Source organism: Scophthalmus maximus, chromosome 4 (assembly GCF_022379125.1).
Source record: "Scophthalmus maximus strain ysfricsl-2021 chromosome 4, ASM2237912v1, whole genome shotgun sequence".
NCBI lineage: Eukaryota > Metazoa > Chordata > Actinopteri > Pleuronectiformes > Scophthalmidae > Scophthalmus > Scophthalmus maximus.
The window spans coordinates 19,162,257-19,175,341 of record NC_061518.1 but is presented as its reverse complement, the minus strand read 5'-3'; the positions used below and the strand labels follow the sequence as shown (position 1 = coordinate 19,175,341).

At 43.1% G+C, this 13,085-nt stretch overlaps 1 protein-coding gene across 1 annotated transcript; it reads right to left on the bottom strand.

Moving 5' to 3' along the window:
* Positions 1 to 1,545: 1,545 nt before the first annotated feature.
* Positions 1,546 to 10,311, bottom strand: LOC118302045 (neuronal acetylcholine receptor subunit beta-4). Its single transcript, XM_035627831.2, is given in 7 exon segments — positions 1,546 to 3,236; positions 4,435 to 5,488; positions 5,914 to 6,023; positions 6,245 to 6,289; positions 7,401 to 7,546; positions 10,029 to 10,110; positions 10,113 to 10,311. Coding segments are annotated over 7 exon segments (1,653 nt in total). The 5' UTR covers positions 10,164 to 10,311; the 3' UTR covers positions 1,546 to 3,071.
* Positions 10,312 to 13,085: the final 2,774 nt, after the last annotated feature.

Below are 13,085 nucleotides of genomic sequence, written 5' to 3'. Positions count from 1 at the left end.
GAGAGAGAGGGGGGGAGAGAGAGAGAGAGAGAGAGAGATAGAGGGAGAGAGAGAGAGAGATAGAGGGGGGATAGAGAGAGAGAGGGAGAGGGAGAGGGAGAGAGAGAAAGAGGGGGGGGATAGAGAGAGAGAGGGAGAGGGAGGGAGAGAGAGGGGGGGTAGCGAGAGAGAGGGAGAGGGAGAGGGAGAGAGAGAAAGAGGGGGGGATAGAGAGAGAGAGGGAGAGGGAGGGAGAGAGAGGGGGGGTAGCGAGAGAGAGAGAGAGAGAGAGAGAGGGAGAGAGAGGGGAGGTAGAGAGAGAGAGAGAGAGAGAGAGAGAGGGAGAGAGAGAGAGAGGGGGATAGATTTTGATTTTAAAACACAATGTTTAGTAAGATTTACCAGAGAACATCACGGTCCTCTACAAATGAAATGAAAAAAACCCACACACAACAACAACCCAAAACAAAAAAATAACTGAAAAAACAGAATAAATCAGGTCATAAAAACAGAGTGAAAGATGAGCTCTGTTTAGAGAGGGAGAGAGAGAGAAAGGGGGTAGAGGGAGAGAGGGAGAGGGAGAGAGAGAGAGAGGGTGAGAGAGATAAAGCCACACACACACACACACACACACACACACAGTCACAGCAGACTTACCACTGCACCACAGTGTCTTGAACTAATGCTGAAAACTGGTCAATGGTGCAAATTCTAAGGTCACCAAAGGCACAATTAGATCGCTCTGTCACTAGTCTCCTGACCCCCCCCCCCAAAAAAACCCCAACAACAAATAATAATTTAAAAAATAATAATAAAAAAACTGAAATTTGGTTAAGCACTCTGGAACATATAATGACAATCATTCAAAAAGGTGAGATTAATTTGTGAGGGTTTGAGGTCACACTGTTTTGCAGAATTTCAGAGCAAAGAATAAACTAATTTTCTCTATCAACTTACAACTATTCTTGATGGGATCCTACATCATCATAAAAATAATAAGAATAATAATAACAATGAGAATAATCCTCATCATCATCATCATCATGGACTTGAACCGCCCCTTTCAAAACATAGTTTCCAAAGTGCTCCACGTGGTTGAAACATGATCAAAACATTACAGAACTGAGGCAAATAAGCTTGGGCCATAAAATAATGCAGTAAGGCCTTTTCTTTGGCCTGGAGTGTGGGCGGGCGGGCTGATTTGGGGAAGAAAAACAGGCCATATGTCATTTGTAAACACCAATCAGGATTTAGCAAGGTTTGAAAGAGAACCTGATTAATAATAGGTGGTGTGTTTAGTCACCGTCAATGAAATCTGATCGAACTCCACCCACAGTAAAAACAACATAATGTTTCAAGGGACAGCGCACGTGGACCCAGGTGGTGTTCACACAGTATTGACATCCATGTTAAATCACCAAATAGCCTCCCAACAAGATCCATAGAACAACACAATAGATTTTCTTTATTGGTTTCATTGATTTTTTAAAAATTGTTTATTTTCTGTTCTTTTTTTTTTCAATGAAGGATTATTTCACATATATATAAACAGAAACAAATGTCCATTTGAGCTTCAGGAATCTTTCTCACAACGGCACAAGACTTCATCACAAATGATGCTGCAAAGGTCATCTTGTAGATTTAAAAAGACATGGCGTGACAAAGGTTCATTTCGACTAAATCTGCACTTTCAAGATATCTATATTCGGGATAAAGCCTTGTCGGAAACAAATAAATGCTTGCGTGTGCGAGAGGCCTAGACTGCTTACAACACGGATGCTGGTTGCAGGTGTAGGTGGACGTGCAGTGGATGAGCTTTCAGTCAAGAGTCCCGGCTTCGAAGCGACTGCCACTTGGCGGCGAGGCAAGTCTCAGAACAACCCTCCAATACATCTCTTGTTAAGGACTAATGACACAAGGCTTGTGATTTATGGGACCTTCCACTGGGTGTTGAATGAGGACCCCACCACCACCACCTTTACTAGGATTTGCAACAGATGATGGATTACTGATGGATAAGCTGTGGCACTGCGTCGTCTCTCCTCACTAACAGGCAGGACATCAACAGGTGAGTGGAAAAATAAAACGCAATCTCTGTCTGAAAGCTGCAGACAGAGATTAAAGTCAAGCAAGCCTGGTCATTAACACTGATTGCTATCTCTTGATTTTAAACCAAGGTCTCACAAAAAGAACCGGCGGTCGGCAGAATCTCTAACGAGCCCACTCAGCACTGTTTATCGAGCGGTTAACTGCAGTGTGCCTTCACCGGCCCGCCTGTATACGAGTGATTATCGCTACAGCAAAAGGACACGGCCCTGAGACATCGCGGTAAAGATCGGCTCCAAGTCCAATGGTTTTGTTGTGTCAACATCATCTTTTGGCCTGGTCCCACGTTGTCACATTCAAAGTGAGCGGCTGTCTAATGTTTGTGATGAAAATGATCCAATTGGCACATCCGCGGCCAATGTTTTCCGGCTCCCAGGACAAATTATATCACTATAGCACTTTGGCAAGACCCTGACAATGTTCAGACTTTGTAGGGGATTTCATGCATTTTAATCAAACTGAAAGAGGACACTGATTTATTTCTGTTTATTCTTTAATTCTTTAATCACACGTCACATTTTAATGATATGGTAATATAAATGAACCCAAATAAGGGGTTAAACAACATTTGACAGGAGACAAATGTCATTCCTATCCTCTGTAACGTTGGTTATATTCCTGCAACAGTTCAACACGTATTATGTTTGCATACTTTGAGTGCCGTCCGGCTCTTGAGCAGTCCTTTGTAAATGTAGAAGGGGAATGCAACCTCAAAGCAATGATTCCGCAATCGGTCACTTGCCGATGAACGATTTCGATTTTGCCAATTCTTTATCTCACACCGGGAGCCTGTGTGATTCACTTCTGTAAAGAACAAGTGTTTCCATTTAAAAAAAAAAGAAAAGAAATTGGCCTGCAACCCACACATGGGGCCTCATTGGTGGGATTTGTTGCAGACGGGACAGATGTCAGTGCCCCTGCTCCCTGCCAACAAAGCACTAGGAGCTAAATTAAAGACACTAAAGTTGCTCCGTCTCTCCTTTTCATCAGATGCGAGGAGTCTCCGAGCTGTGCTGCTGGTTGGGAATACTGTGGCTCTGGAAGAGAGGCTGGAGGAACAGCCCCAGGGTGCCCACCACACACACGATCACAAAGATCCACAGGAACATACGGTCCACCACCATGGCCACATACTTCCAATCTTCGATGACCTGCAAAACACACAGAAATCAGGAGTTTGTGGATGGGATACAGTAGGTGTGTGTGTGTGTGTGTGTGTGTGTGTGTTGAACAGGTAAATGCTTTATTCTGTCATATACATTCATGTAAATACTATTGGTTAGAACAGGTAAGTTGTTTTTCAGGATGCTGGCTAAGTACTCGGAACATAGTCAAGTTATATCTCCATGTTGGTGAGACACACTCTGAAATAGCAACTGACCCTTTCACCCCATTTTCAATGCTGTCCTTTGAAATAAGAGATTTCTTCTTTCTGGCTCCCTCCCACATTTTATTGATTTGTTAGAGAAAGCAATTGATTACTCAAAGTCTGACTTCAATACTTAAGGTTAGTGGTATTCCATGCTACACCTCGGGGGTCACAGACTGTATATTAAATATTATCAAGTCAATACGAACACCTTTGGATTAATTCAATTTAGTTATAGTTGTTTATTTGGATCAGGATAGATGGAGGATGATAGGGCCCAAAGTGGACCCGGATGTTTTGTGAATAAAAGCGTCATGAGAAAATATATCAACTCTAAAAATTACCCAATGATTTAGTGGGTTACTCATAAACTTAAGATGACATGGTCGTGACATAAACACATGAAAATATGTGTCAAAGTTGTGGTATTGTCAGACGATCTGCTTTGTGGTGGGCGCAAAATGTATCCATGTATCATGTATATATATATATATATTACCATAATGTTACTGTTTATATTATTGATCCATCTTATTGCTCGTCTACATTTAGGCAGGACAAGTATAGGACCACTGTAGAGTGTGTAGGGATTCAGTGGAAAGATTTTTGTATGGATATGATCATGCTTGTACTCATGTTTTCATGTGTAAATCCATTACAGTTCCAACTCTTCACCTTTTGTCGTCCAAAAGGAAAAAGAACAACTTGGAATTGTTACAATAAAAAGGGAAAATCTCTAGCTGCAGAAAGAATAGTAGATCTGAGCAGAACAGAATGAAATGTTCCAGGTTTTTTTCTGACAGTGATAAGCTAGAAAGACGTGTAATAACTTCTGTGCATATTGTTTCATCTATTTAAATCTATAACATTAAAATAATACAGCTATTATTATATAATTACATACATTTCAAATATCAAATGATTTAGTGACATTAAACAATTTTTCAATAATTCTTTTGGCCTCGGTTCTTTATACATACACTCTGGTCATCATCATCTCCCATCATGTGCTCAGCCACAAAGCGAACTCCGTTCACCGCCTCCTGCACATCAGCAGCCCAATCCGAGGTGCTCCTCTGCTGGTGCTCCTTGTTGGAAGTGAAACCAGCGGGAAGGTGATCTTTGGAGCGCAACTCCTCCTTCCTGTTGAAGTGGCTGTAGCCCATTGAAGCAGCTACATTTTTGTGTCCCGGGGTGGAGAAGGTGGAGTCAGAGGACAGCAGGGCAGACGATGACGTGTTAATGCCCACTTTGGGTGCTACTGGGTAACCCAAACCCAAAATGGCTCTCCTCGCCCGCAGGCACCGCTGTTGGCGAAGTCGCTGGCCAGCGGAGTTATTGTGCGGGCGTCTCATGAAGAGTAAGGCGGGCAGTTTGATGAGAAAGATCAGCTTGACCCAGGAGGGCATGGTGTGGGTGCTGGGAGAGCGGTGGTGCACGTTGAGCACACACACGCTGGTGATGATGGAGAAGGTCACCAGCACCATGGTGAACATCAGGTACTTGCCGATAAGGGGCACGTCGAGCGAGGTCGGAGGAACAATCTTGGAGATCAAAAGCAGGAACACAGTGAGAGCCAAGAGGACGGAGATGCAGAGGGTCATCTTCTCTCCGCAGTCCGAAGGCAAGTAGAAGACCAGGATGGCCAGAGAGGTGATCAAAACACAGGGAATTATTAGGTTTATGGTATAGAAAAGGGGCTTTCTCTTGATGATGAAGTCGTACGTGAGATCCACATAGGTGGGATCCAGAGGGCTGACAGTCCGTCTGCCTGGAAGTGCCAGGATATCCCACTCCCCACTGGGAGTGAAATCGTCCATACTCGCTGCCCCGGTCTTCAAGATCAGGTCGATCTCGGTGTGGTCGTACGTCCAAGAGCGGAACTTGAGGGTGCAGTTCTGCTGGTCGAAGGGAAAATGCTTCACCTCGATCTTACAGGCGCTTTTGTAGATGGCTGGAGGAAGCCAGTTGATGCTGCCATTGAAAAGAACAATGGCATTCGTGAAGACCGTCACCTCATAGGTACCGTCAGCACTATTAGAAATGGAAGAAAGACAGAGAAAACTTCAGAGAGCCTGTGAATCCATCTGTGAGGATTGTGTTGTCAACACTTCTGTCATGGTGGAAAATGCTAATCGTATTGAAAAAAATATGATTTTTTTATACCTTAAATCCACAATCCTCAGAGAAAGAAAGCTAATCTTTGGAAACAAGCTTTAGAGGGTCACTTTGTCAAGATTGTTAGACTCAACACGAGAAGTCAGGAAACTGAGGATGGAGACATTACTGATCATGTCACTTTTATTCAGTGAGTTCTATTTCCTACGTTTCGGTCTTAATTTGCCAGATGGCTCAGCAATAAGAGGGAGTTCATGATCCTGTAACAAAAGATGGAAGAAATCCTTTGCTTGAATACAGAAAATGTGTCTGTGACGCCATGAAGCTCCAGTGGTGCTTACTTGTTGTAAAGAACGATATCGGGGAGCCAGATGTGCCTGGATGGAATACGCAGCTTGTCGATTCCTTCATACTTGGCAGGGTCCCACGATAACCTGTAGTCCACCCAGTGCTGTGGAGAGGCAGAGACACCAGGGGGTGAAGTCTGTCTGTCTCACTCTCTCTCAACACTGGCTCATTTCTACTTACATGCTTCATTATCGACGCATTATGTGTCGCCGCGCAATTACAGACGCAGAGGAAGAATTGATGTGGTTTAATTCAAGTTCAGGGGGAAGGACAATCAGCAAGACAAGGGGTTACGAGTACATGACTGGGTTTCATCACACTTACCTGAGTGAGCCAGACGTTTGTGGTCATAATCTGTTCTCTTTCATTCTGCAAATGCACAAGTGGGCGCAAAATTATTTTTCCACACAGCTTTTAGGCAAAAATACATTTGAATACAGAAATACAGAAATAAAAATGAAAGGGTTACGACATTTTCTTTACACTAATACTTGTTGGCTTAACGCTGAACACTGATTCACTAGTGCTGTTCAAAATGTTTAAATTATGACTAAATTAAAAGATTTATGAATATATACCGAATATATAGATATCCATTGTGAGAGGGAAGAAAATAAATAGCCAAAAGTAAAGCGGATTCAACACTTGAAATAATTCGCTAAAAGTTAGCAACAGGGATATTTAGCTGAATGAAAAGGGATGAAAAGGTTAACTCAATGTTGAAGATTTATCTTCAACATTGAATCTTAATCTCTGGATGTAAGGGAACGTGCTTTTTTGGTACAAACCAAAGGAAATAAATCTCTTATCTTTTTTTTTACGTGAAAATTAAACATAAAAATGACAATTCCCACTAAAACCATGACTCATTGCAATGTCAACATAGTTGCAATTAGGTTTCCCTGCTGAGGTCAGAAACATCTGTAGGGAAACGATCCTCTTTCCTCAAAGTGCTTGTTAGCATGTTTGCTGTTAGTGCTGCCGTGACACTGCCATGACATACAATTGCAATAAAGTGGTGCCAAATGCCAATTACCCCAACAGCTACGATGGAAACTCATAAACTGAGACTGTGAATGGGCCTCGCTTCCCTGGACTGCGGCTGGGAGGAGCCTCCTCTGTAAATCTGAGAGCAGCCTCTATCGCTGTGGGTAAAACAGCTTTATGGCCCCTTTTAATGCAATGTGCTGAAGTTTCAATCTGGACGTGACAGAGGCAGAGATCACAGCTGCCCAGATCCATCCCTGACTTCATCCATCGCCCTAGAGCTACGGCCTCTCCGCACGGGCTGCGGGGGGAATGAACTGCTCTCTCAGAGCTTCGTGGCTCTTGCTCAGTCTTTTTCTATCACCCTCTTTCTTTCACTCTGTCATTCTTTGTCCGACAAACACGCACACACACACACACACACACACACACACACACACACACACACGGACAAAGATAAGTAAGTGCACGCACACCCTCCAACTGAACTTACCACGCTGATGAGCTGTGCCAGAGACACTTGGAGCTTCACTGTGACTCTCTCGGTCCTGTTGACTGCCGGCCGGATGAGCAGATTGTAGCGCTCTTTTCCCAGCAACCAGTTCATGAGCCGCTCCTCGGAGTCGGCACCGCTGCTACCTGGTGATACAATTTGTGTTGGGTTTTTTTTTTTAAATATCCCCAGTTACATTCACCCCGAGTCGCAGTATCAAGACAAAAACCTTTAGAAACTTCAGACGAGACGCATGAAAACTCGAAAAAGGGTCGATCGCTGATGTGTGTTCACTGAAGTGATTACATGTACGGTTTGCATGAAATGAAGACATGTAATCCATACTACTCAGATCTGAATTTGAAAATGTGACTTTGGTTCCATTTTTATAAAGCCAACCTTTAACTGATGCCCCTGCACAGTGCATGAACTCACAGTCTACCACCGCATCTTTTCACCGGCTGTGTTTATCACCCTGCACAGCAACGTCCCGTTGACAAATGACAGGCATACACCCTCTGTGCCTGCCCCATGTGCTCCATCTGTCAAACAGATGATAAAATACTGGTTCTTCTCTGCATCATATTAACTGCATGTGCAGGAAACGGTAGCTGTCAATTAAGAAAGCCAGGGATGGCTCTGCTGAGGAAAGTATATATAAAAAAAAGGCCCTGATGTAATTTTCAACTAAGCTAGTATATTAATGATGAGGGGAAAGATATTTTCGCAGCATGTTAGACGTCTGTTTTTACCTAAAGCCAAACCACTGGAGGTGTCCTTCAAATGATTCCGAGCTATGAACTCCACCTCTTCCCCTCGTCCCTGATAAATGATGCCCACGTCAGGGGCAAAGACAAGCCTGATTGAAACTGATGATCGTCTCTTCCCATCAGGAGCAGGATGAATACTTGTAGAACTACCTCTCTTCCATTCCCTTTACATGCTGCCCATTATTAATGTCCCCACATGGTCTGGAGAAGCTGAGTCAGCTTACTCATGGGAAACACTGCAATGGGGTGAGACTCTTACTGATGGGCCCGCTGAAGAAGAATCGCTCCTGTTGTCAATATTCAGCAGAAAGATATTCATGGCTGCCACAGGAGTTTGGCCGTGCATGCTTTTTTTAAGCTATGTGGTGATGTGGCATATGAAAAAAGTTAAGAATTACATTAGACTTCCAGCTCCTCTTCCTGCAGGATCAAACTGTGCGTGTCATTATCGGCTCACTGACTCCTGCTGCTTTGCAGGGTGTGGCTCACCGCCCCCCTAGCCTCACGGGTCAGGACATGCTGCCATGACTGTGCCCTTGCCGGTCGTTTGGCTGAGGTCCCATCCGACCATCTGACACAGTCAGACCTCCGCAAAACACACTTGGGCAGATGGTGTGTTGTCAAAGCCCCCGGAGACCAGAGTCAAACGAGCCCTGCTTCCCCCCAGGGGTGAAGGCCACTTGCAAAGCAACCAAACTTGTAATCACCAACTGTGAAAAACTGTGGTGTGCGTGTGTGTGTGTGTGTGTGTGTGAGTGTGTGTGTGTGTGTGTGAGTGTGTGTGTGTGTGCCCACGCGTGCGTGTGCGTTTACTGTGCAAACCGAACTTGTGCGTGTAGCGCTGACATTGCGTTGATTGAGACTGAGGCCAGGCGTGTTATAGTGCAATGAAGTCGGCTGTTGTGGAGTTGATAAGGTCAGGATATACAACATACTGAAAAAACATTATTCGACAAAAAATGTAAAACACTCGGCAACATGAGAGCATAATGAAGGATCTGAATGAACCGCAACACTGAGCAAAAGGTTGAGTGAGGCGTTATAAACACTAGGGTTTTTTTTCTCTCTCTTCTGTATCCTACTTGTCAGTGATATGATAATCAGCATGAATGAAATATGGGATGGACGAGGGTGCACTTTTTTCATTCCATGAACTACACTTATCCTGACAATGTGCATGACTCCCGCTGATCTCACCCAGTATAACTCACCTAGGCCACGTGAACTAGTGACGTTAAAGACAATAAGAAAAGCATGACGTTAGTCAAAGTTGTTAGAGTGGTTTCATAGGTTCAGGAAGCTTTTTTCTGACGTTGTTTTTACACTCATCAATTGAATCTGTTGCTTTTAGTTTGTGATCAAAGCCTAAATATCAAATCCTATGAGTGCAGATGGCTGATTTGGTGAGTACACAGGCTACATTTGAAAGCAGGGCTGACTCATCAAATTTCAGTCATCAACTTACAAAAATGTGTTCCATGCTATCAGGATTTCTAATCCAGGCGTGTGTTTTTGTTAATAAATATTAGATACACGCGCTTATCGAATTTACATTAAAACATTTTTTTACATTAAAATAATTTCCCCTTATAACCAATTTTCTTATCAAAACATAGCCCAAAGCAATCGATCTGCAACTCCTTTGATACGCACGTGAGTGCACTGAAAACTTAACTGCACTTACAAATCAAAACCTGCGATGTCACCTTGGGACATGACCCAAACAAAAAAAAGACAAATCACTACTCGGGCACAGAAGCAGTTTCACCCACCGACGCAACTATTTGGAAGCACACGCCGGAACTGTCCAAAAAAAATGAAGACGTCCAGGCACAGATGGAAGGGAAGACACACTCACAGTGAACCAGGGAGAGGAGGTAAGCGAGGATGGAGAGAGCCCGCGTCATGTTTTCGGCACCATCCGGTCCGCAGGGGCGTTTTACGGGGATGAAGCCTCCGAGCTGCGGCGTCCAGCGCTCTCCCTCTGGGACATCACCGGACCTGCAGCTCAACAGACTGAGCGCTGCCGCATCACACTGTCGACCTGCTGTAGTGCGCCCGCGTGGACCTCCCCGGGCCGCCGCGCTCCGCCGCCCCCGCGCGCAGTGGCCAGCCCCTGGCGCGCTGCTCTCTCCGTCCCCCCCGCAAGTCTCGGCTCGGCTGCTGGTCTGCACGGTGGGTTCCCTATGCTGCCTGTGGCGCAGAGGATGCTATTTGCTGTAGTCTTCTAAAAGGAAAGAAACATGCTTGTTGGTTTCCCAACACACTTTTGGTAAAGGAGTAGAGGCTTTTTTGCTGAGAGGGAAAGAGGAGATAGGCTATAGAGTCGTCGTTAGGATGAGCCCATAGTGCTCTCCTATGACCACTATATGACCCCTCAGTTTCCTTGACTTAAACACACCCTAATAAATTATATATATATATATATATATATATATATATATATATATATATATATATATATATATATATATATAAATAATCCAGCATCATTTAACAGAAAGCAAATGGTGTAGTGACTGAAATATGTAATACTGGCTTGAAAATAATATACCGTATATATATTCCTTGAATTTCTACTAGTCTGAAAGTAGAGGTTTCTTCAGATTTCGTTGTCCTGAACCAGAAAAAAAGTCACGTGTCAGGACAAGACATGAGCCCCGACATCTCAGTGCAGATGTAGATATGAACAGCTAAGGAACATTTGCCTGCTTCTGTACGTGAGAAGCTTGGGGGACTTGCGATCAGATGCTGACTTCACGCCGCTCTCGGCCAGTGTGCTCATGCAGGAGAGGACAGTAAATTATTCTCTGGTCCTGCGTCCAGTCAGACCAGGAGCAGTGCAATCTAAGGGGGGGCAGATTTACAGTCGCCACCCTGCTTAAAGGCCCATTATAATGGCCAGTAAAGGAAGTGTATCAGGCACGAGGAGCAGCCCCAAGGACTCTCCTGGGGTCATAAATTTGAACTCCAAGGTTTCCATTCTGGATCATTGAGAGCAGATCAATAAGGGCTGATTAGGTCTGATCTTCACTTATTCTATCAGGTAGCTGGGGACAGGGCAATGAACCCACGGCTTGTTCACTTGTTTGCAAAATCCTATAAGTGTCGGACAAAAATGTTTTCGTGAAGAAAATCAACATTTGTTTTTGCATTTGGTCTCTGTCTTACGCATGACATGCACTATATTAACGTTACTCCAGATCAATTTATAGAGCACACAATCGTGCTTGTGACACCTCGTCCGAGATGGCAGGTCACTGACACGTTGCTATTATTAAACAGCATATTGTAGCCTTTATTATACTTATTCAGGTTTTTCTTGTCAACTACACTGGTACTCATCTTGTGACCCCTCAGCTTTTATTTTGCTCCGTGATGTTACAACATTTTTTTTTATGGTTTTTCCACGTCTCCAGTCTGAACAAAAGGACTGAACTGCAACACTGACTTCAAGACAGATACAAGTAAATGTGTCAAACAAAAAACTGTTCCCCGTGTGTTTTAAATAATCAAACCTAAGGCTGGTTTAAAGCAGAACATTATCTCGTACAAATGTTCCAGAGTACACTTAGTTACAAACATATTCCACCAAGATGCGCCACAGAGCGCCACAGGAAGTCACTCCTGCCTGTGTCCATCAGACTTTACAACTCCTCCCTCAGAGAGTCAGATGCTGAGACAACAGACTGATTTGGAACAGATTGAAAGCATCATTTTTAACGGTTTATCTGAAATAAACACTTCCATTCACTATAAATATAATGCAAAAATTATTACATATTTATATTTTATATTTATATTTATGTTTATTATAATTTGAGGTCTGTAAATGTTTTTATCCTTGGTTGGAGCAACTGTGACGAAACCCAATTTCCCCCCAGGGATAATTTATTTCTGATTCTGATATTCAACTATATTTTTATGGGAATCTGACGTCATCTGCAGTGTATTCTTTTCTTTTCTTTGTTGTGATCTTAGCTGTCAATATAAGGAAACCAAAACACTTTAACCTAGGAATACACGGTTGTGGTTAAATATTAAATCTGTGGAAACTGAGGCAAATGCTATATTGAGCCCATGCCACAACCCTGACCTCTGCATTCATATTTCACTCTGCTGTTTGAAACACAAATTGGCACTGGATGTTGTCTTTGAAATTCAAACTGCTACTGCAGAATGACAATTGGGTAATATGGGATCGCTAACCTACTAATACTAATAATACCCAAATGTGCAAGAATCGAGAGAGTACACAGATATTCATCAGATAGGTAAAAACAGCTTCAAGTGCTCATTTGAGATTTTTCAGTTTGGTCTGAATATGCAGTGAACTACAATGCGGCCATGAGTGGTGAGACATGACTGCTCGGGAAAGAACCATGTGCCAGTTCATTTCGTAAATGGCCATCTACTTCATCATATTACACAGTGTGATTTTTTTAATAATTCATTCTGTGAAATGCTCGATATCCACAGTATAATTTCTGAATGGAGAGGAGGAAGGTTCTTTGGATTTTGGATTAAAGCCAAGGATTCCATCACTAATAGGATCCAATGAATGTAATTTCTCAATGAATAGATGGATAAATACTCCAAATATGATGCCTTTCCAAAAGGCGGTTTGCAGAAGAACTGTTACAGAAATGTAATCGTTGTTTTAAAAATGTACTTCAGGTGTGATACTGCAAGCAACCAATGTTTGAATTTCCCAATCCCGTTCTGTTTTCCTCCCTCAGCGTCTACTAAATAGTTGTAGTGTATTTTCACACACATTATTTTTGGTAAGCAAATATCTGTTTGTTTTCACCCATACAAAATACCATAAAACGGAAAGTAAACATCTGAGACTTTGTGCAGGTGAAATTATGAATAGTAGATGTTTATACAAAACATCTCATCCTAAGATGAATGA